At 38.9% G+C, this 26,167-nt stretch overlaps 1 protein-coding gene across 1 annotated transcript; it reads left to right on the forward strand.

The window, feature by feature from the left end:
• The first annotated feature begins 27 nt into the window (after positions 1–27).
• Positions 28–25,353, forward strand: phf23b (PHD finger protein 23b). Its single transcript, XM_061913880.1, has 5 exons — positions 28–534; positions 1,204–1,235; positions 1,324–1,416; positions 14,483–15,065; positions 24,290–25,353. Exons 1-5 carry the CDS (start codon positions 507–509, stop codon positions 24,481–24,483), a joined length of 930 nt encoding a protein of 309 aa, XP_061769864.1. The 5' UTR covers positions 28–506; the 3' UTR covers positions 24,484–25,353.
• Positions 25,354–26,167: the final 814 nt, after the last annotated feature.

The raw sequence follows: 26,167 nt of genomic DNA on the forward strand, positions 1-26,167 counted from the left end.
CTTGTTTTCTCACTTATCACACAAACTACAATACCCACACTCCCTTGCGGGCTACAGAGGCTTCTGCCGCGCGCAGACTACTTGGGAGTGTGTCGAATCCGTTGCGTTACATCTTTCTTGCGAACTATCAAAACACAAACAAAAATCGGATACGTTACTTATTTAAATGTTAAATAATGCTTGTAGGCTGGACCGGTGCTTTTGTTTATTTTTAACAAAACAGCATGAGCGAAGGAAAATTTACGTATCGTCAAGTGTGGCGACACTTTTAAAGGCGGTTCGCTGGATTAAGGAGGGGATTTACAGCAACCTTTCATTTTTTCTGGATTTGTTTAATGTTTTTTTTCGTAAAGAAGGGATTATTTTTTTATTTGCATCGGCTATTGCCTGGGTGCTTTCACGCCGGGCTGCCGCTGTTGAGCTCCGGCTAGCTAGCGGTTAGCTAGCTGGCTCTTGGATCTAATAATCATAATAAGGCCTGCTCGTCGGAAAGGAGAAGGGGGACAATGCTCGACATAATGTCTGACCACCAAGGTATGTTTAATTGCATTACTAAAAAAAGAAACTGCATAACGTAGGTAGATTTGTAATGTGTAGGTTTTAATACAGAAGTAGCCGATTGCTACCTAGCTTATGTAGAAGCTACGTTAGGCTTGCGTATGTCACAATTCTCTATTTTCCCGTTACCTAAATCATCTAAATCCAACATGTCACACTTGCTTCACTCTCGGCGAATGATGTCGCTTTAATCGTCAAAGCCGACGGCTTTTCGTGTCTTAAATGCCTGTCGAGTAAGTGTTCAGTTGGCTTGCTAGCCGCGACGAGCTAACAAACACAAATAAGTTGCGTTTACCTGCACTTGTCAACGATCATAGCACTATTACTCATAATAAATCAGCCATAAAGTTGAATATTTTTTTTGATGCCATATCTGTGTGCATTCTGCACATCGAGTGTGTGTTCACCAGCTATCATAAGCGTGTGGCCAATAAAAGTTACCACAAAAGTCAACAAAGCACAAGTGTGTCATTTAACAGTCCATGTGCCGTTATATAGTCGTTAAAATGGAACATTGTGGCTAATAAACCTCCCCGCTTGCGTCGCCTATATGGCAAATAATCCCTATTAAGCTGTTTAGCAGCTAATGCTAGCTAGCCTTAATTAATCGAAATGGCTGACAAATTGTGTCTCTCCCCTTTGTAGATTCGCTTCTGACGTGCAAAACTGAACCTTTGGTAAGTTTTTTTTTTTTTTTTACTTGTCTTGAAAAAAAAAAAACTAAAATAGTAATAGTATAATTCATGTGTGTATTTTGCTGTACAGCCCCCAGAGAGGAAGAGAAGGACGGTGGAGGACTTCAATAAATTTTGCAGCTTTGTCCTTGCCTATGCTGGCTACATCCCCAGTCCCAAAGAGGTAAAGGCATGTGTTACCGGTGGTCTTTTCCTCTGCACTGTGTGGATTTTATGAAACTCCACCCAGACTACCATGGGTTGCTGATCAGATGCACTTTACTGATAATACACAGAATACAACTGTTGTCAATAACTTTTTGCCATTGTCGAGCGCCTCTCCCTTTATCGTAGACAAAAGGAAGGCTTTACGTAAGTACAACAGTGAAATAAAAACATACCTGATAATGTTGTAAGGACAATACCAATGGGCGCAACAGCATTTTGCAAATTTAATGTCATATCAAAGTCAAATCAAATCAAATGTTTATTGGATTCATCACTACTATATTAGCGGTAATTACTATTTATAAAATATAATAATGTAGGGTTACCTGGAACTTGAAATAGGCCACCCGGCCTGAATCCACACTTCCCTCGCCAAACACCTTCGTTTCCCAACCCTTGGGTAAATAGGCCTTGATGCCATCTATGCAGTGTTGGGAGACTGTTTTGCTGTTAGATCGCGTCCAAATTTGCAAAGTGCGCGAGATTGGTGAAATGCTTACAACACTTTACTGATAATACACGGAATACAACTGTCGTCAATAACTTTTTGCCATCGTCGAGCCCCTCTCCCGTTATTGTAGACAAAAGGAAGGAGTTATGTACAACAGTGAAATAAAAACATACCTGATAATACACAAAATACAACTGTCGTCACTAACTTTTTGTCATCGTCAAGCCCCTACACAAATATAATAATGAACAAGAAAGTGAACTTAAATGCTTAACAAGACAATAGATTTTATGCCGTTGCATGGACGCCTAACTTTCCCGTTATCGCAGACAAAAAGGAAGTTGGAAGTAGGGCTGGGCGATGTTGCCTTTTTTAATGCAGCAATATACGATATATATTACGATATTTTGCTCTAGCCTTGAATGAACACTTGATGCATATAATCACAGGAGTATGATGATTGTATCTGTCTACATTAAAACATTCTTGTTCATACTGCACTAATATATGCTACTTTTAAACTTTCATGCAGAGAAAGAAATCATAACTAAGTCAATTTACCAAAACTGTATTTATTAAAGTTATTAGCAGGTGACTTTTCAAATGATGCTACATATTAGCAGTAATGCTACTTCTGGTAGCAACGCTTGTGCCCCACACATGACAAATTAAAGTTGTCTATTCGACATATTCCCGCTTGAAGCCGAACCACTGCCAGACGATGGACCCCGTGCTATTTTTCCTTGGGAATTAATTCTTCCTTCATTTGTTACGAGATTCGCGCCTTTGTTCTTCGCAACAACCTGCTAGCATCACAGCTAACGTTAGCCACGCTGCGACCTCTCCGCTGGGCGAGGGCATGTACGTACAGTATGACGTGACAGTAAGTGACATATGAATGTGCGCGTGATTGTCTGTTAGGAGACAGGAAAGAGCGAGGAGAGTGTAAGGCCCGCAGCTGCGTGAGAATGTCTACTCGAATATTACGATATAGTCATTTTCTATATCGCACAGAGACAAACCCGTGATATATGTCGTATATCGATATATCGCTCAGCCCTAGTTGGAAGGTGTGTCCAACGCATATTAAAAGACAGGTGTCACAGTTATTATTGCAGTAGGAGGGACAACAAGACAATTGTTCCACATTGACAAAACATGAAACAATATTCATATATATTTACATGTAACTTAAATATTTTGTGGAAGTATAACAACAATACAACATTTTAAAATACATTATTTACAAACCCCGTTTCCATATGAGTTGGGAAATTGTGTTACATGTAAATATAAACGGAATACAATGATTTGCAAAATATTTTTAACCGATATTCAGTTGAATATGCTACAAAGACAACATATTTGATGTTCAAACTGGTAAACTTTTTTTTTTGTGCAAATAATCATTAACTTTTGAATTTGATGCCAGCAACACGTGACAAAGAAGTTGGGAAAGGTGGCAATAGATACTGATAAAGTTGAGGAATGCTCATCAAACACTTAAATGGATCATCCAACAGGTGTGCAGGCTAATTGGGAACAGTTGGGTGCCATGATTGGGAATAAAAGAGGCTTCCATGAAATGCTAAGTAATTCACAAAGAAGGATGGGGTGATGGTCACCACTTTGTAAGCAAATTGTCAAACAGTTTTAGAACAACATTTCTCACTGAGCTATTGCAAGGGATTTAGGGATTTTACCATCTACGGTCTGTAAAGTCATCAAAAATTTGTGAGAACCTGGAGAAATCACTGCACATAAGCGATGATATTACGGGCTTTTGATCCCTCAGACGGTACTGCATCAAAAACCGACATCAGTGTGTAAAGGATATCACCACATATGCTCAGGAACACTTCATAAAACCACTGTCAGTAACTACAGTTGGTCGCTACATCTGTAAGTGCAAGTTAAAGCTCTACTATGCAAAGCCAAACCCATTTATCAACAATATCCTGAAATGCCACCGGCTTGGCTGGGCCTGAGCTCATCTAAAATGGACTGATGCAAAGTGTAAAGTCCACATTTCCAATTATATTTGGAAACAGAGGACGTGGTGTCCTCCAGAACAAAGAGGAAAATAACCATTTGGATTGTTATAGGTGCAAAGTTCAAAAGCCAGCATCTGTGATGGTATGGAGGTGTATTAGTGCCCAAGGCATCGGTAACTTACACATCTGTGAAGACACCATTATTGCTGAAAGGTACATACAGGTTTTGGAGTAACGTATATTGTCATCCAAGCAACGTTATCATGGAAGCCCCTGCTTATATCAGCAAGACAAGTGTTACAACAGCGTGGCTTCGTAAAAAAAAAGAGTGCGGGTACTTTCGTGGCCCACCTGCAGTCCAGACCTGTCTCCCATAGAAAATGTGTGGCGCATTATGAAGCGTAAAATACGACAGCGGAGACCTCGGACTGTTGAATGACTGAAGCTCTACATAAAACAAGAATGGTCAAGAATTCCACTTTCAAAGCTTCAACAATTAGTCTCCTCGGTTCCCAAACGTTTATTGGGTGTTGTTAAAAGAAAAGGTGATGTAACACAGTGGTGAACATGTCCTTTTCCAACTACTTTGGCACATGTTGCAGCCATGAAATTCTAAGTTAATTATCATTTGCAAAAAGAAATAAAGTTTATGAGTTTGAACATCAAATATCTTGTCTTTGTAGTGCGTTCAATTGAACATGGTTTGAAAAAGATTTGCAAATCATTGTATTCTGTTTATATTTACATCTAACACAATTGCCCAACTCATATGGAAACGGGGTTTGTACAAAACATAATTGACCCTGTTACACATGTTCAATGTTTGTATTAAGGGTGGGAATTTTTGGGCACTTTCTGATTCCAATTTGATTCGCAGTCACTTGCTCCGATTTATTTATAAATTAATTATGTCCCTTCAATTATTATATTGTATGTTATTATTATTGTGGCAGCACGATGGAACAGGGGTTAGTGCATGTGCCTCACAATACGAAGGTCCTGAGTGCAATCCCGGGCTCGGGATCTTCCTGTGTGGAGTTTGCATGTTCTCCGTGGGTGCCCTCCAGGTACTCCGGCTTCCTCCTACCTCCAAAAACATGCATGTAGGGCTGGGCGAAAAATCGATAGACTCGATATATCACGGGTTTGTCTCTGTGATATAGAAAATGACCATAATGTGATATTTGAGTATACGTTCTCATGCAGTTGATTTTAGCTGCTGAAATTACACTACAGGCTCTCCCCACTCTTTGTTGTCTCCCCTTCTCACAGACAGTAAGCGCACCTTCTTACATACGTCACATACGTATACGCCCTAGCGGAGCAGAGAAGTAGCAGCATGGGTCACGTTAGCTGTGGTGCGAGTGGTAATACAAGAGAAAGAAGGTGCTAATCTGGTAACAAATGAAGGAAGAATTAATTCTCAAGAAAAACAGCAGGGGTCCATTGTCTGGCGGTGGTTCGGCTTCAAGTGGGAATGAATATGTCGAATAGACAACCGTAATTTGTCAAGTGTGGGGCAAAAGTGTTGTTACAAAAAGTAGCATTACTGCTAATCAATCAGTCAATCTATCAATGTTTATTTATATAGCCCTAAATCACAAATGTCTCAAAGGCCTGTACAAACCACTACGACTTCGACATCCTCTGAAAAACCCACATGATACATGATATGTAGCATCATTTGAAAAGTCACCTGCTAGAGAATGAAGAGTGATTACTCCACATTTTAACATCTCCATTCGGTGCCACACCAACAAAATGCAGAGGCAATCATTTCCACATCAACACCATATATAAAAAATAGTGAACAACATAAGGAGATAACCTCCGCAGTAACCTACTAAATAGCGATTTGATTTCTTAGTATGCAGCTCATCTTTAATTGACAGTTATTGAAAAATCTTGTGTGACATCATGCACAAAAGTGCACTTTTTTGTTTTTAACTATTGTAGTGACATTCTGTACAAACTGTGCACTTTAATTTAGTGTTGTTTTGATATGTCATCTTAGTGACATCATGCACAAAAGTGCACTCATAACTTGTTTTAAAATGTCTCTGACAATCTTGCACTTTCTGTTTTGGAATGACATGAATGTTATGCCACTGCTTGATAACTGTTGATAAATGCAGTATAAACAAGACTATTTTAATGTAGACACATATAATCATCATACTGGTGTGATTATATGCATCAAGTGTAAATTCAAGACTAAGGCAAAATATCGAGATGTGTATGGTGACATGGCCTAAAAATATAGAGATATTAAAAAAAGGCCATATCGCCAAGCCCTAGTTGATTGGCAACACTACATTGGCTCGAGTGTGTGAATGTTGTCTATCTGTGTTGGCCCTGGCGACCTGTCCAGGGTGTACGCCGCCTTCCGCCCGAATGCAGCTGAGATAGGCTCCAGCACCCCCTACTACCCTAAACGGGACAAGTAGTAGAAAATGGATGGATATTTTAATTGTATATAATATTTCATTATTAATATGTTTCGGAGCTGAATGATTATTGGAATTGTATTCCCGATCATGATTTTTGCTTGAATGAGGGTGATAATTTCCCCATTGTGGGATAATTAAATATATCATATCCTATCAGCGACAATATTAACATTTAAAAAGCAGGCTTTGTTACACACCAAATCAGGCATTTCTACAGCCGTGTGGCAGAAGAGCAACCAGGGCTTGCAGTAAAGCGGTAACCGCCCATGTCAGAGGCCATTGTGTAATCACACAGAGCTCCATTACCATGCCAACCACCTCACTAACCGATAGTAACAAACTTTTCCTGGACTGCTGCAGCCTGTCGCCTTGTTTCTCTCCCATAGAGTCAGTCTGGTATTAAATGGCGACAGGTGTGAATGCCTGCACAACACACTCCGTACGTGTCCTTGCACTAAATTATTCCAATACTTCAAATAGTTCAGCTTTAAATTAAACTCCTACAACCCATGGAAACCCCTGAATCCGATTGTGTTCAGTTTTTGAAAAGTCGGACTAGCACACTTGGATTATGTGATTGATTGATTGGGGGTGTGCAGTCGCAGGGGACCCTACATATCGCGCATGCGCCAGTGTCAACATGGGAGATATAACCCGGAAGCAGAGAACATTCAATGAAAACCGAGCAACATCACAGGGCCAACACAGATAGACAGAAACATTCACACCCTAGGGCCCATTTACTGTTGCCAGTCAACCTTGAAGCATGTATATTAAAGGCAAATAATAAAGCGTACACAAACCTCTTCACGCTGCATTTGTGCTCTTCAAAATGTCAGTCGGAACACAACCGGTCTAAGATCCTTCTTTTTCTCTATTCTCGGCTGTCGCTATTTCTAATACAGAGTAGTTTATATAATTAATCTGGCAGTACTCACTATTTAAATGCTAAAAACTACAACAAAGATGACTGGTAGAAGACGCAGTCAAAGTGGAGGCACATAAATAACTGAGAAGGCTGTCAGAAAGCAGCTTGGAAATGGTCTAAAACAGGGTCTATGCAAAATTTTGACAAAATAACCACCTTTACATGTTATGTAGACCACAAAGAAGTGTTAAATGTAAAAAAAAAAAAAAAATCATATGACATTATGCATAAATGTAAGGTATATGTCGTATTTTCCGGACCATTATAAAGTGCACTACTGATGAATGGTCTATATTCAGTCTTTTTTTCATATATAAGGCGCACCGGATTATAGGGCGCATTAAAAGAGTTGTATATAATTTTTTTTCTTAATTTTTGGTCTACATAACATGTAATGGTGGTTCTTTGGTCAAAATGTTGCATAGATTATGTTTTACAGATCATCTTCAAGCCGCTCTCTAACAGTCTCTTCCGGATGCGCCGTTTTGTGGTCGGTCTTATTTACGTGGCTCACATTAGGCAGCGTCTTCTCCCCGTCATCTTTGTCGTAACGGTGTAGCGTGCAAGGACAGGAGTGGAAGAAGTGTCAAAAGATGGAACTGTTTTAATGACATTCATACTTTACTTAAATCAATAATGGAGCAGCATCTCCTCATCCGGAAACAACATGGAAATGTGTCCCGTGAAAAACACTCCGACCGGAATTCTCTAATAACTAAAGTTCCCTGGGTGAATAATGTACACTCACTAAACCGGTATGTTTTAGCGCTTTCATGGCAAGTTTACTGACAGATATAAGTTGGAACTTTACACTACTTTATATTAGAAATGACGACAGCGGAGGATGAATGTTCCATACCAAGAAAATAGAGAAAGAGAAGAAGCCTATCAAGTTCGCTGTCGGGACGGACTACAAAGGCGGACCCCCGCAATTTTTCAGGATTTATGCAGATCCAGAATACAGATCAGCAGGTATCAAAAGGTAAGAAAAGTTGCTTTTGCATAATATTGCGAAAAAAACGCCAGATAATGTCTTACCTTATACACGCACCATAATAATACTCCTATGTTGAAGCACAGTACAATCCATCAAGCCACGTGGCTTCTTAGCTTATCAAAGTCGTACTAAAACATTGTGATAGATTTTTGAGCGCCGTGTGCTATGTTCTATATTTTATATTGAACATAAAGGTGGGTGATATATCGCGAGTTTGTCTCTGTGTGATATAGAAAATGACTATATCATGATATTCGAGTATACGTTCTCACGCAGTTGTTTTTAGCTGCAGGCATTTAACTGCATGCGTCTCCCCCTCTTTCTTGTCTCTCCTTCTCACAGAGACTTAAAACAAGCGCAACTTCTTACATATGTACTGCGTGCAACGTCACACGCCCTACCCAAGCAGAGATGTAGCAGCATGGGTAACGTTATCTGTGATGCTAGCAAAGCCGTGCGAGTGGTAATACGAGAGAAAGAAGGTGCGAATTTGGTAACAAATGAAGGAAGAATTGATTCCCAAGAAAAACAGCAGGGGGTCCATCGTCTGGCAGTGGTTTGGCTTCAAGCGGGAAGTTGTCGAATTAGGGCCGGGCGATATATCGATATGTACCATATAGTGGTAATACGAGAGAAAGAAGGTGCGAATCTGGTAACAAATGAAGGAAGACTTAATTCCCAATGAAAACAGCAGGGGGTCCATCGTCTAGCGGTGGTTCGGCTTCATGTGGAAATATGTCAAACGGACAACCGTAATTTGTCAAGTGTGGGGCGAAAGCGTTGCTATAAAAAGTAGCATTACTGCTAATATTTAGCATAATTTGAAAAATCACTTGCTAGAGAATGAAGAGAATTTAATAACCGTAGTAACCTACCACATAGTGAAGGACAAACAGTATTTGATTTCCTATTATGCAGCTCATTTTTATTTGACACTTAAAATGTCTCTGACAATCTTGCACTTTATGTTTTGGAAATGACTTGAATGTTTGTGGCGTTGCTTAATAACTTTAATAAATATACTTTGGGTCAATTGACTTAGTTGTCATTTCCCTTTCCGCATGAAAGTTTAAAAGTACAATATATATGAATGCAGTTTGAAGAAGAATGTTTTATTGTATACACATATAATCATCATACTGCTGTGATTATATGCATCAAGTGTTCATTCAAGGCTAAGGCAAAATATCGTAATATATATTGTATATCGGGATATGGCCTAAAAATATTGCGATATTAAAAAAAGGCATTATCGCCCAGCCCTATGTCGAATATACAACTTTAATTTGTCAAGTGTGGGGCACAAGCGTATCTACCAGAAGTAGCATTACTGCTAATATGTAGCATCATTTGAAAAGTAACCCACTAATAACTTTAATAAATACAGTTTTGGTCAATTGACTTAGTTGTGATTTCCTTCTCTGCATGAAAGTTTAAAATGAGTATATAATAATGCAGTATGAAGAAGAATGTTTTAATGTAGACACGTAGAATCATCATAATGCTGTGATTATATGTATCAAGTGTTAATTCAAGGCTAAGGCAAAATATCGAGATATATATTGTGTATCGCGATATGGCCTGAAAATATCGAGATATTAAAAAAAGGCCATATCGCCCAGCCTTAATGGAACATATAAAATGTTGGTGTTGTTTACTTGAGTCATATTGCCATCATATTGCAGTGTCCATGTATCTCTTAAATGTTTGACTGCTATCACTAATCACACTCATCATTACATCATGTACCAAATAAAATTGCTTCAAGGTCGGTAAGCAAAACCAGAATTATTCCATAAATTAGTCACACTGTGTTATAAGGCGCATTGTCAGGTTTTGAGTAGAAAAATAAGGATTTTAAGTGTGCCTTATAGTCCGGAAAATACGTTACTAAATCCGTCAGTAGACTCAATATGTAAGCGCTAAAAACTACAACAAAGATGACTGGTAGAAAACGCAGTCAAAGTGGAGGCACGTAAATAAGACCGCCCATCCTGAGAAGGCTGTCAGAAAGCAGCTTGAAGATGGTCTTTGCAACATTTTGACCAAAGAACCACCTTTACATGTTATGTAGACCACAAAGAAGTGTTTAAATGACATAATGCATTAAATGTAATGTATATATATATACCTAGAAGATGGCCATAAAACTCTGGGGGATGGTGTGACGCATCTCCGTATTTTCCACACAAAATCAAAACCAATGCCCCATTGGCTAAAAAACTGCAAATGAGTTAGTTTTTCCGTCTATTTCTTAGTTGTTCCAACAATAGTAGACCGACATTGTGTACCAGGATGCCAGGGCAAACAAGGAGATGGGAAGGGAAGAACATTTGACAACCTTCCCAAAGATCCCAACAGACGACACAGGTGTATTACAGCAATAAAAACATGCTCGAAGCGAACAGACAAGTAACAACTCTGAACCCTTAAACATCAGATTCCATGAGTATGCGACTGTGTAGAGAACACTTTATATCAGGTATGGGATCTATTTGATCATCTGTTATTATAGTTTGTGGCGGGTTTTAGTGTATGGAAACGAGAAAGTTTGACCCATGTGTTATAACTGTGATTTTGTGGGGATATGATAAGCTAAAACAAGGGAAGCTAAATGCTCACACAGCTATTAGCAATTCATTGCAAAAAACATGTGAAATTATTGCTCAAATATTACATTTCTGCAAGTATATGCTGTATTTGTAGGAAGCTTTCAAAATACTGCTTTGCTCTCGTTTCTTGTGGCTAAGGTTTGATGTGTTGAAGCTCAATGTTTTTTCCCCTCGCAGAATGTTTGCAGAACATTTGGTGCTACTGGTGGGGGAAATAACGGCAGGTTGTTTTGCAGCACGGGCAAAACAAAAAAGTGGTGCTTGATTTTCCCACCCGATTATATGTTTTTGATACATTTTAAGCTGATATTAAACTTGATCAAATGTCATAAAATTGTCCTTGACAGCAGCCAATATGTCAACATTCCCTGCATACTTCTGGTTGTAAGGTAGTGCAGAAGTAAACACAATGGCTTAACTTAAAGCTCAGAGCTGAGGGCAGCGAAATCAGGCTATATTTGAAAGAAAAAAGTTAACTCAATATCGGTTGTGTGTCAGTGGTTTAGGTTGCCAATGTGATGTGGAGCAAATGATGCCAGTGTCCAAGGTGTCTATATAACACAACCGGCAAAACAACTGATTTGGTCCATTGTTTGAAAAAGTACCACCCAAGAGATAATGTGGAAAGTGTGCTTGCAAATGTTTTAGGAGATGCCTTCCGCCCGATTGTAGCTAAGATAGGCTCCAGCGCCCGCCGCGACTCCGAAGGGAATAAGCGGTAGAAAATGGATGGCTGGATGGTTATAGCTGTTTAGCCACGACTAGCGTTGTGACTACGGAACCAATATTTTAATTTAACTAGCCAATCTCCAATATTACAAACGATAATGCACATTTCCAAGTAGCAACGATAAGCGTATGTAATGGCAATATTCATATAAATTATGTTCCTGCATCACTGCACAAACGTAAAATAAGAACGTTTGTTTCACTCATTTCCATGGAGCTAACACTTCAGCTGTTACTTTGGCTACGTTCACAATGCAAGTTATGATGCCAATTCACATTTTTTTATTCGTTCCTACCACCCAAAAAATAAGCGACTTCAATATGGCCCTTTTTTTTTTATATGTCGATATTTTTAGGCCATGCCACGATACACAATATATATCTCAATATTTTGCCTTGGTCTTGAATGGACACTTGATCCATATAATCACACCAGTATGATGATTGTATGTGTCTACATTAAAACATTCTTGTTCATACTGAATTAATTTATGCTATTTTTTTTCACTTTCATGCAGAGAGGGAAATCACAACTAAGTCAGTTTACCAAAACTATTTATTAAACAGTTTTTTAGCAGTGGCACAAACATTCATGTCATTTCAAAACAAAAAGTGCAAGATTGTCAGAGACATTTTAAAACAAGCTAGAAGTGCACTTTTGTGAATGATATCACCAAGAAGACATATCAAAACACCCCAAAATAAAGTGTACTTTTTGTACAGAACGCCAGTACAATAGTTAAAAACAAATTATCTACTCAGTGGCCGCCCTGAAATCGGTAGGTTGAGAGTTCAAACCCCGGCCGAGTCATACCATCCATCCATCTTCTTCCGCTTATCCGAGGTCGGGTAATAAAAATAAAAATGGGACCCATTACCTCCCTGCTTGGCACTCAGCATCAAAGGTTGGAATTGGGGGTTAAATCACCAAAAATGATTCCCGGGTGCGGCACCCCTGCTGCCCACTGCTCCCCTCACCTCCCAGGGGGTGAACAAGGGGATGGGTCAAATGCAGAGGACAAATTTCACCACACCTATTGTGTGTGACAATCATTCGTACTTTAACCTTAACTTAAATTCACTTTTGTGCATGATGTCACACAAGATATTTCAATAACTGTCAAATAAAAAGGAGCTGCATAATAGGTTCTTGCGGACGTTATCTCCTTCTGTTGTGGACTTTTTTTTTCATACAGTCTTTATCTGGAAATAGTTGCTTCGGCATTTTGTTGGTGTGGCACCAGCCCGAGATGTTGAAGTGCGGAGTAAGCACTCTTCATTCTCTAGCGGGTGACTTTTCAAATTATGCTACATTAGCAGTGCTGCTACTTTTTGTAGCAATGTTTTGCCGCATAAATGTTGAACATATTCCCGCTTGAAGCCACACCACCGCCGGACGATGGATCCTGTGCTGTTTTTTTTGGTAATTAATTCTTCCTCCATTTGTTACCAGATTCGCACCTTCTCTCTCAAGTATTACAACCCGCACCTCACTGTTAGCATCACAGCTAACATTACCATGTTGCTACCTGTCTGCTCCGCGGGAGCGTGTGATGTTGCACGCGTGACGTGTGTAAGAAATTGCGCTTGGTTTACGTCTCTGTGAGGAGAGACAAGAAAGAGGGAACGCATGCAGTGTAATGCCCGCAGCTAAAAGCAACTGCGTGAGAATGTATACTTGAATATCATGATATAATCATTTTCTATATCGCACAGAGACAAACCCGCATATATCGAGTTTATCTATAAATCGCCCAGCCCTACGTCTCTATGTCTAATATGAGCGGAAGGTGTTCCTGTTTTTATAGAAGTAAACGTGACCCGGAGTCGTGTTGGGGTCAGTTTTGGCACATTTATGGCAAGTTCAAGGAGTTGATGCAACTGGAGTCAACATTTATTATTTCCTGTAGGACAGTGGTCCCCAACTCCTACAGTTGGGGACCACTGAATGTTTTTTTTTATTTTTTGTTATTAAATCAACATAAAAAACACAATATATACATTATACATCAATATAGATCAATACAGTCTGCAGGGATACAGTCCGTAAGCACACATGATTGTATTTCTTAATGTCCATGGGATAAATTTTCAAGCGTCGACAAGTCCGCAGCTACAAAAAAGTTGGGGACCACTGCTGTAGGAGATTAAGGAAGAGGGAAATAAATGTTTCTTATAGTAGTTTGTGGGGCACTTGTTTTGACGTCTGCACTAAAAAGCGTGTGGGTGATGAGGAAGAGTGGTGGGACAATGGCTTACCACACATACTTCTTATTAACCCCCCACTAACCACTCCCCTGCTTTTGCCACCGCTGTGTCAGGTCATAGTTCACACAGGTCCCAGAAATAGCTGTCCATGTTGCAACATGACTGTGATTTAAGACCTCCAATATCAGCATCTCCTCATCCACCATATCAAGGAGGGGAAATACCACCTGAAACAAGTTGACTTCAGGTCTGTCCTTGCCATTAGGGCGTTTCAAGGTGAAGAGTACGCTCGCAGTATTTTATTTTGGAAGAAATATCAAATTTGTTTTGTGATTGTGCATGAAGTTCTGTCCTGCACAAGCTGATTTTTGCTGATTTGATCCATCTTCCGGCAAATATAAAACTGTGTAAATGTGGCCGAAAGCTGCCGAATGGCGGAGTCGTACTACTGTCATGCACAGCGCGCCCACAGTTGATGGAAACTCACACATTGATTAGAATGAAAACATATCAGCTTCGCTGCTGTTAAATCGTGAAAATCCAGGGTAAAATTGGCGATAAGATAATTGGTCAGTAAAGGGAAAATATAGACAGACAATCAGATTGTGTTTATGTGTCTACTCGACTTCAGATTCTTTGTTTCTGTTGTATAGGAAAGCTCATGGTCACCAACGTCAAGCTCCGCTCACAGCTCAGGTCCGTCAGTGGATGGCGGTGGCAGCAGTGGCTCGATAAGTGCAACTTGGGCAGATGGCGGCTCCTCGGACCTTCACACCATCCACACATTTGTGCGCAAGGCCCGCGCTAACAAGGGCAAAAGCCGCATGCCCCCTGACAGCACCTTGCTGGACAAAATGCGCCTCAAAGACACGCTATACGACGGCGCTAGCCACGTCAAAGCCGAGCGCAGGAAGGACAAAAAGCCCAAAAAGTTATTTGGCTTGCCATCTTCGGCGGACAGTGGTAGCAGCGAAGGCGAGAAACGGCCGCGTATCAAACGCTGCAAAAACAGCAAGCAACCCAAACCCAAAAGGTTCAAGAGCGCCATGATGCAAGACAACAGTGACCCAGAGGAGCAGCGTGAGGGTGGACCTACCGAGCACGGAGATCCCAGTCCAAGCCTGCATGGTGCCGCCGGCAAGATGACGCACTCTGACGAGACAATGAGGGACGCCGAGATGAGTTCCAGCGAGGGGGAGACATGGATCGCAGACGAAGACATCATGGTAGAGTCTGGTAAGGATGTCGTCATTTCAACTTGATAATAAATTATAAATTATCAACTTAATATTATTATTTATGTAATAATAATCTGCTACAGGGACTGTGGCTGTCATAAAACCTTTATTAATTGTTAATTGTGCAGACAGTACATGTGACGTTATACAAGTGTAACAGTAACTGTTTTAATTAGGGCTGTCACCTATTAACTTACATGAATAATCACAAAACATAATTGCCTTAATCATGTCGAAGCAAAGATTAATCGCGAAAAGTTAAATTTTTTTGTCTTGTCCAGCCACTCAGACAAATCACATTGTTGATGTAGATGCCCATATCTGCTGCACAGATCCATTCATCTATTTTCTACTGCTTATTCTCTTTGGGGTCGAGGGGGGCGCTGGTGCTTATCTCAGCTGCAATCGGGCGGAAGGCGGCGTACACCCTGGACAAGTTGCCACTTCATCGCAGGGCCAACACAGATAGACAGACAACATTCACACTCACATTCACACACTAAGGCCAATTTAGTGTTGCCAATCAACCTATCCCCAGGTGCATGTCTTTGGAAGTGGGAGGAAGCCGGAGTACCCGGAGGGAACCCACGCATTCACGGGAGGGAACATGCAAACTCCACACAGAAAGATATCGAGCCTGGGATTGAACCCCAGACAACTAAGGACCTTCGTATTGTGAGGCAGACGCACTAACCCCTCTTCCACCGTGAAGCCAAAGTATATCTGTACAGATATACTTTACAAAAGCGAAGGGTAGGGATACTTCTCTTGTTGCCTTATTTGTATTTGACTTTATTAAATTGATTTATATTAATGTTTGGCGCAGGAGGGGATAGAAAGAAGGAAAAAAGTACAAGAGAGAGATAAGACAGACAGACAGACAGACAGACAGACAACAGCAGCAGCAGCAACAACAAAATACAGAACATCTGCAAATACGAGATAGTAAAAGTGATAGATTAGCAGTTAGTTAAGTAAATATTAACACAGAAATGACAATGAACATTATTGCACTACAAATGGAGCAATAAAAATAACAGTAGAAATAGATTACCGTAATAAATCGCAATGTATTTTGACAGCACATGCGCCTTTACCTTAACCGATTAACCGATGGTTACCTTAAAGGGGGCCCGTTATGCAAAACCAGCCTTTTTTACCTATTGCTTGGAAATACATGACATCACACATCCTGCTCACGTCCCGCTCATAGAATATATGTATTGGCCTAGCCAGCGTCTATTTAAAATAGGTTTTAGGAGAAAAATGCCCTATGCCTGCGTTGTTTTTCACTGTACAAACCATATCAATCGTTAAAGGATAAACGTTTCTTCAGAGTTTCTTGAGAGGTAATCAAGAAAGGCGAAAGAGTGCAAGGACTTTACGAAACTATGACGAAAAAAGTGTCACGCACTCCAATCCAAGGTAAAATGCTTGTGTTTACAGTGATCGCTTAATTAAAGGTTTGTTTGATACACTTTTAATGTTTAGTATTTCTCATTTGAGTATTGTCTTGATATTATTTGTATTTTTTTTAACTCATTTTTGCTTCGTGTGTTTCATGACGCACCAACTGGGCAAGTTTAAATAAAATAGAGCAAATGTGAGCAAAACCTAAAAGAGTTAAGCTTTTACCAAAGACATACATAATAAATGAATCTTCCAGCACATAGACAATGTCGACATATTTAGTTTTTTTTTATAAACAATCACAAATGAATCTTTAAGCACATTCACAATGTTGACATTCGTTGTTATATTTTTATAAACGATCATAAATTAATCTTTCAGCACATACACGATGTTGACATCTATAGTTATATTTTGATAAATGGTCATAAATTAATCTTTAATTACATACACTGTGTTGACATCTATAGTTATATTTTGATGAACAATCATAAATGAATCTTTCAGCACATACATAATGTTGACATCTATAGTTATATTTTGATCAACAGTCATAAATTAATCTTTCAGCACATACACCATGTCGACGTCTATAGGTATATTTTGATAAACAATCATAAATTAATCTTTCAGCACATACACAATGTTGACATCTGTAGTTTTATTTTGATAAACAGTCATAAATGAATCTTTCAGCACATACACAATGTTGACATCTGTAGTTATATTTTGATAAACAATCATAAATGAATCTTTCAGCACATACACAATGTTGACAGATATAGTTATATTTTGATAAACTGTCATAAATTAATCTTTCAGCACATACAGAATGTTGACATCTATAGGTAGTTATATTTTGATCAACAGTCATAAATGAATCTTTCAGCACATACACAATGTCAACGTCTATAGTTATATTTTGATAAACAATCATAAATTAATCTTTCAGCATATACACAATGTTGACATCTATAGATATATTTTGATAAACAATCATAAATTAATCTTTCAGCACATACACGATGTTGACATCTATAGTTATATTTTGATAAATGGTCATAAATTAATCTTTAAGTACATACACTTTGTTGACATTTATAGTTATATTTTGATGAACAATCATAAATGAATCTTTCAGCACATACATAATGTTGACATCTATAGTTATATTTTGATCAACAGTCATAAATTAATCTTTCAGCACATACACAATGTCGACGTCTATAGGTATATTTTGATAAACAATCATAAATGAATCTTTCAGCACATACACAATGTTGAAATCTGTAGTTATATTTTGATAAACAGTCATAAATGAATATTTCAGCACATACACAATGTTGACATCTGTAGTTATATTTTGATAAACAATCATAAATGAATCTTTCAGTACATACACAATGTTGACAGATATAGTTATATTTTGATAAACTGTCATAAATTAATCTTTCAGCACATACAGAATGTTGACATCTATAGGTAGTTATATTTTCATCAACAGTCATAAATGAATCTTTCAGCACATACACAATGTCAACGTCCATAGTTATATTTTGATAAACAATCATAAATTAATCTTTCAGCATATACACAATGTTGACATCTATAGATATATTTTGATAAACAATCATAAATTAATCTTTCAGCACATACACAATGTTGACATCTATAGTTATATTTTGATAAAGACGGGGAAAAACATGCATACTTGTAACGGCGCGTGCAACAACAACAACAAACATGGCTGTTGACGTGAAGTTAAATAGTGAAATGCAACCTTACCCGAGCCAAAACTATGCATTTTATCCGGAGAGTCTCAAGACCAAATTCCTTGACCCAGCCAAACGCAAAAAAGTTGTAGACCTCCATGCTTTTTCAAGTTTCATCTATTTTGTCCTGTAGAATGGTGTCTGGAGCACCAGATAGTTCGACATGTCTGGGAATGCCACTGACGGGTAGTCCTTGAGATCACTCGACAAATCTTTTTTTTATAAAGTATAAGGATTTATTCCATTGCATAGTTTGATTTTTTTTTTTTGCAGGAAAATCTAGGCCTCTTGCGTACTCGGATAGTGTGCACGCTGCTTGCTGTGTACAACAGCCATCATGGCTTGGTTGACCACCACTGTTTTTCCCTTCCGGGAAGAAGTCACATGTCGGACTACAATTAATTGGTACCTGTTTTTGTGTATTTGAGAGCTGAAAAATTCCCGAAAATGTGAAATAATTTATAAAATCTTGTCTTCCTTCATACTTCCTCCAAACAAGCCATTTGGAAATTGCCCCATTTATGACGTTTGAATTAATCTGCCGTTGTAGCCACACTGTAGTGATTAGGCCCCTTTTTTCCATCCTCTTGTTGTGGGGCAGACTGACTGTTCTCCTCTGCTGTTGCCATTCCCAATACAAATTGGTGTTTAGTTCGAACTTATCAGTATTCTTGCAATGGAAGCGCTAAAAACGACAACATGACTGACGGGTAGAAGACGCAGTCGATGTGATGGCCTGTAAATAAGACCACCCACAAAACGGCACATCCTGAAAAGACGGTCAGAAAACACCTTGAAGACAGTCTTTAAAACATAATCTATGCAACATTTTGACCAAATAACCACTCTTACATGTTATGTAGACTACAGAGAAGTGTTTTGAATGGGGCAAAATAAATCATAATATGACACATTTTGAAGGCACAGCAGGTTGTTGTACGGTCAGTGATCAGGTCGATGAGCGAGATGATTAACTGGTGTCCTCAATGGCAAATTTCAATACCAAATACACATTGAAACATTTTTTAAAAATCTGTAATAAACAATAACATATACCGTGTTACAATATTGACTTCTTATTTAAAAGTAATTTGGATTATGCAAGCAACTCATTTTCTGCAGTTAAATTGCGATAATGAATATGCAAATTGTGATTATTCTCATTTAAAAAATGTAATCGTTTGTAAGTAATTTTTTCACATACTTCATTGTTTTGCACATGTAAAAAGAAGTGGCCACTGTTTTAATTAGGAGTGTGCCAAAATAGAAAATCTTTGATACAACTTAATGAGTCGGGTCAATGTTCAACATGGGGCGGCATAGCTTGGTTGGTAGAGTGGCCGTGCCAGCAACTTAAGGGTTCCAGGTTCGATTACCTCTTCCGCCATCCTAGTCACTGCTGTTGTGTCCTTGGGCAAGACACTTTACCCACCTGCTCCCAGTGCCACCCACACTGGTTTAAATTAGGGGTGTAACAGTACACAAAAATTTTGGTTCGGTACGTACCTCGGTTCAGAGGTCACGGTTCGGTTAATTTTCGGTACAGTAAGAAAACAACAAAATATAAATTTTTGGGCGACTTACCAAAATTTCAAAATCTTCCACCAAGAATATTTTTCTTAGTGGATTATTTGATGTGAAGTAATCGGAACCTTGGATAGGTCAATAATTTATAATAACATTGATTTTAATTCAATATTATGTTTTGAGCAATGACAGTTTGAGAGAAAAAAAACAGCCTTGTTTTATTAGTATTGTTGCAACTTTTTCTAAATTACATTTAGCCTTTAAGGTTTTTTGTTTCACTTTTGTTTATGTCAATAGTATTTTTAGAATGTGCCGTGGGCCTTTAAAACATTAGCTGTGGGCCGCAAACGGCTTCCGGGTCACACTTTTGACACCCCTGCTATAGATAATAAAAAATAAAATCTGATAAATCTATGGGTAAAAAGCAAAGCCTGGCGACGCATGCGCGTTTATCATAACTCTCTCGCTCTCTCTGTTTATGCCACTCTCTCACGAATGATGCTGTGTGCACAATTTGTTTTGTTTTTAACCTCTTCTTAACCCTGAACGTACATTGAAAATACACGCAACTCTAACATAAAATGCCGGACATTTGAGGCATTTAAAAAAAAAAATCCACCCGTACAGCCCCGCAAAAGACATATCCGGTGAAAAGAGGAGGTATTGTCAGTCTATCATAGCCCGGTCGTTGCTAGCATGCCTTGTGTTGTGCCTCGGTGTGCATTGTTTACACAACGTGCGGTACGCTACTTAATATGTCCGTGTGGAAACTCGTTCGGTACACCTCCGAACCGAACCGAAACCCCCGTACCGAAACGGTTCAATACAAATACACGTACCGTTACACCCCTAGTTTAAATGTAACTTAAATATTGGGTTTCACTATGTAAAGCACCTTGAGTCACTAGAGAAAAGTGATATATAAATATAATTATCTTCACTTCAACGTACCTCCATGAAGCTACTTTCCTTATCATTATGAAATGTTTTAAAATTGCACTGCTTTTTGTCTGTGCTGTATTTATTTCATTTACTTCTCCTGAATTCCTGACTAATTAAGATTTGAAAGGTGGCAAAGTTACTAAACCGGTCCCCTGCACCTCATACTTGTCATTAAAAACGATACATTCTGAACAACAACTCGTGGTTAAGATCTCAATACCTTGAAGAAACCTTGTTGTCACCAGACCAGACATAGTAGACATAGTAAATACATCTACTTTTCCACTGCTTGATTCTGTGCTCATTTTCTGTTTTAACATTTAATGGACATAAAACATACTGTGTAACTGTGGTTGCAGGGATAAATCCCGAGTAGATTAAATCAAAATCATTATATAATCGATTTAGAACTTAAGAAGTCATATTGTAATTGAGGAAATTAGCCATGTTATTCTGCAATGAAAATGGCTCTACAGCCATCTGCAATATTTTCCAAATGAAAAATTCAATAGGTGCTATACCAACACAGCAGCATTCAATAACAGCCAGCGAATTTGTCACGTCATCTGCTCATCAAACATGAAACAGGAGTATGAAGCATTTTAACAAGGGCATTGACATACACAGGCTGCTACGGCGAAGCATCATAGTAGAGTTCCGCAGGAAATACACATTTTCAAATGAAAGGGAAAAGGCAGAGCACAGAAATGTGTAGTCAAACGTATTGCTTCTGACAACCAGCCCATGTATGGGATGTGGATATGCGTTTTTACATGTTTTCTAAAATATCAAACTGAAGCTGACTTGTAATCATCTGTGAAAGTTTCATTTCATGGGCTTTACAACAATACCACTGTATTAGGGCTACTGAAAGAAAATTGACATATATTCCAATCCCCATCTTATTTATACTAGTTTTAATTCAATACACAAACACTTGCACAACTATACAAGGTTTAACTGAACCCCCTCAAAGGAGTGCATTGTGGGCAAAGTGGGGCCAATAGTCTAAGGAGATGAATATGAGATGTTAACTAGGGAAATCATACTATTACATAGCGTAAGTACACACTAATTTCTCTGTGCTACTAGTGTACTCACAGCAGTAAAACTACTTTTAAAAAAACTGAATTCTCTTATATGATTTCTATTATTTATTCCAATAATTTCAGGTCAGTTTCTCATGTGTAATATTTTCTTCAGGTTTATACAGCAAGTGACATCAAAAGCTATTTAGGTTCTGTTTATTGTTTACACTCCAGTTTATGGTTGGGTGAGGAAAGCAAAGAAGATTTGGGAATGTCATCTTGTCAATTGTAAATTGAAAACCAGTCCTTGTTTATTAGCAATGTATTTTCTCAAAAGTCACAAAAATCAGGAAAAATGTATTCACACATAGTAGATACAAAAAGAGCTGAGCAAATGTGAATATTATCCACATTATTCACATCCAAATTATGTTTGAGGCTTGCAAACCATCATCGCCGTCTTTCAATACAGTAGTAGTCCTGCAGATGTTTTAAAGTTAAGTTAAGTTAAAGTACCAATGATTGTCTCACACACACACTAGGTGTGGTGAAATTTGTCCTGGGCATTTGACCCATCTCCTTGATCACCCCCTGGGAAGTGAGGGGAGCAGTGGGCAGCAGCGGTTCCGTGCCCGGGAATCATTTATGGTGATTCAACCCCCAATTCCAACCCTTTATGCTGAGTGCCAAGTGTTTGGTATGACTCGACCGGGATTTTAACTCCCAACCTACCGATCTCAGGGAGGACACTTTAACCACTAGGCCACTGAGTAGGGTGTTTGCTATATTTTGACAGCTGCAAAAACAGGGCAATAGTTATTAACCTATGCTAACAGTCCCTTTCTCAGACAATACATTGTTGTATGTTTCTGTGACATTGCTGACATTCTGCTTGTTGTTCCATGAAAACATTTGAGAAGAAGCTCACTGCACCTTTTGCATGAAAACACTTCTATGGCAAATCTGAAAAATGGCTCTTAGGATTTTTTTTCAATTAGTTTAAATTCTAGATTCTTTTAGTGTATGTAGTTAGTCTAACCTAGGGGTCGGCAACCCAAAACGTTGAGCCATATTGGACCAAAAATACAAAAAACAAATCTGTCTGGAGCCGCAAAAAATTAAAAGTTGTATATAAGTCTTATAATAAAGGCAACTCATGACGTAAATGTCTATATTAACTATAACTGCTTCCTATCAAAATGGCTGTGTCGCAGGCTGAAGCAAATCTTCGTTGACAGAAATGTTGAAATTTTATATTTATTCCACGCATTTTTACAATCTTAAAACCATTAGTAAATCAGAGGCTCCCCAGAAGGTGAGATAACTCCTGGAAATTATTGGCTAAAGGTATACATGTGTATCCAAGTTAAAGGAAACACCAGGCTGTCTTGTTTTAATCGATTTGTTACAATCTTTGGCAAGCTAGGTAATGTTTGCTGTGGTCTGGAACAACATGGCACAAAAATGAAGCCGATATTACATACAGATAATGTGTCATGAGACATGCAAAACTAAATTTTATACAAAGAGGATAAAAGTAAAGGATATTAAAACAGCTCAAATATACCAACAAATAAGGGAAATAATGATGCAATATGTACACACAGCGAGCCTAAATAGCATGTTAGCAGTGATTAGCTTGCAATCATGCCTTTTTTGATTGATTGAGACTTTTATTAGTAGATTGCACAGTACAGTACATATTCCGTACAATTGACTACTAAATGATAGCACCCGAATAAGTTTTTCAACTTATTTAAGTCAGGGTCCACGTTGATCAATTCATGGTAAATGCTCTGATTAATATGCCTGATTACAACCACAAGTCAAAGCGCACCCTGGTGCATTCACGCACAGCATTAAAGTTTTGGTGGACAAAATGAGACAAAGGATTGGAAGATTCTACATGCAAACAAACTGTTGCGTTTGTTTGTATTTTTCCCCCATCTTTTTCCATTTTTAATCCTTATTTAAAAAAGGTCTAGGGAGCTACTAGGGCGGCACTAAACAACTGCATGCAGCTCGAGACCTGCAGGTTGCTGACCCCGGTCAACCATTTGTTTTCCAATGTGAAAGAGCAGTGAATGAATTCATTTACTTACAATTCGTTCTGGCCCTCTATAGTACAATTTTTGACCGTGTGGATGCGAATCGGTCTTCAATTATATTCAATATGGTCTTAAAAAGTCTTCAATTTGACTTGTTGAAACCTGCAGAAACCCTGCAATAGTATATTGCCATCCTAACAAACTTCTGTCAGAAGTTTAAGTTGTGTCGCAAATACAATTTACAAATAAGAACCCAAACTTTGCTAACATGACATACACCGTTGAACGTGTGTCCGCTAAGCTTCGTTCACGCCTCTCCTTATTTAAGCGTACAATTTGAGGCTACCCAAACTGACATTGCAGCGACTCAAACTATGAACATTCGCGCAACTTTGTTCGAATTTGCAAAGTTTGTTTCTCGCTCTCATGGCTGTATGGCATCTAAGCTCATAGCCAATTTGTGCTAATTTCTTCCTCAAATGTTTTTCTCTGTAGGGGACGACTCGTGGGACCTGATCACGTGCTACTGCGGGAAGCCGTTTGCTGGCCGGCCGATGATCGAGTGCAACCAGTGCGGTATCTGGGTGCACTTGTCCTGCGCCAAAATCAAGAAGTCCAATGTCCCCGACATCTTTTACTGCCACAAGTGCAGAGACTTGAGGCGGTCGGGGCACAAAAAAGACACTTAGAAACAAACTTTAGGGGGCGGAGGGGTATGGTTGGTGGTCAGGGATTGGTTGTTAAGCCAGCCCCTTTTGCTTTTGTTGCCTAAAACAGCCAAAAACAGCCTAACCCGTCACTGCATTTGTCTTTCTTTTTGGACAATCAACAGTTGTTGTTTTTATTTTCTTTGGACAAGTTTTTTTTGCGTTCATGACAAACATAGTTGGTCTTAAGGGCGAGCAGTGTTGGCTTCCAAGAATAATATTGGTCTAAAAAGGCAGATCGTGTTTTTTTAGTTGTCAGTGTTAGTCACTGATGAGATTTAATCCTGATTTCAGACAATGGGCTTTTTTTTGTTGTTGTGCATCAATTTTAAACTTTGGTGTCCCCTGAACCCTTATGGTGGGCGACCCGACTTCAATAATGAGCAATTTTTTGTTGTGCATCAATTTCAAAATTAAGTATTGCACTTTTTACATATATCTGTTCTTGACCGAGCGCTTACACTCCCGTACGAGCTTGTATGTAACAAGCAAATGTTTTATTTTGGTTTGCATCACAAGGCTTTTTTTCTGTTGGCACTCTTTAAAGGCGAGCCGACTCCCGCTTTAAGACAATTGTAAAACTGTACAGAGAGTAAGTTGACGCAATGGACGGTATTTTGGCTGTTTTTCGTTTAATTTCTTCGTTTTCGGGGATCAGTGAACACTTTTTTGTGTTAACTCTCTTTCTCAATCATTGTGTTGTACATATTGCTTTCTTTGACAAATGTACATATGTGAAAGTTCAAGAGAGGGAAAAAAACTAGCCATGCAAAAAGACTATATTTTCCGCAGTTATGCATTTTTTTTTCTTTAATCGTAGTTTGGAAAATAAAATTCTTCTTTGGGAAATTATGTTTTGGGTACCTCTTTATTCGGTGGCGGAAAGCCTGCTATGTGGGAGTCGGAGACCCCCGGGGGACACCAGCAGTGGTTGCAGGTGACAAACTGTCCCAAACCCAATCACACACTAGCATACATGCATGGTCTGTTTTTTTGCATCTGTATTCACCTTATGGCACTTTTAAATCATCATCATTGTTTGAATTGGTATGTCTACTTGTGTCCTTGCTAATATATTTAATTATATTAGCATTAACACTGTCACAGTTTAAAGTTGCTCATTTTCACGCATTAGCAGGAGACCATGCAGTGGCCACTGCTGCTGCTTTGTCTGTCTCGCAGTCCCCCCCCCCAAACCATCTCTAGGTTCTCTAAACCAGATTCTATGACCAGATATAGACCTGCATCGGAAAAATATTTGACAGAATCAGCTCCACCCAAATGGCTTTTCCAAAAAAATCCAACAATCGCTATTATCTGGCCCATCCAGCACGACACAAGCAGACAATGAAATGGATGCCCTCAACATCTGTTGCTGGGTGATATGTAATCAGTGCTATTTTAAGCATAAAAATGAAAAAACTGCAATAGACATTGAAAAGGAGTGTTTTTTATATATCTTAGTGCAGGGGTCACCAACGCGGTGCCCACGGGCACCAGATCGCCCGTAAGGACCAGATGAGTCGCCCGCTGGCCTGTTCTAAAAATAGCTCAAGTAGCAGCACTTACCAGTGAACTGCCTCTATTTTTTAAATTGTATTTATTTACTAGTAAGCTGGTCTCGCCTTGCTTGACATTTTTGATTCTAAGAGAGACAAAACAAAAC

The sequence above is a fragment of the Nerophis ophidion genome, linkage group LG10 (assembly GCF_033978795.1).
Source record: "Nerophis ophidion isolate RoL-2023_Sa linkage group LG10, RoL_Noph_v1.0, whole genome shotgun sequence".
NCBI lineage: Eukaryota > Metazoa > Chordata > Actinopteri > Syngnathiformes > Syngnathidae > Nerophis > Nerophis ophidion.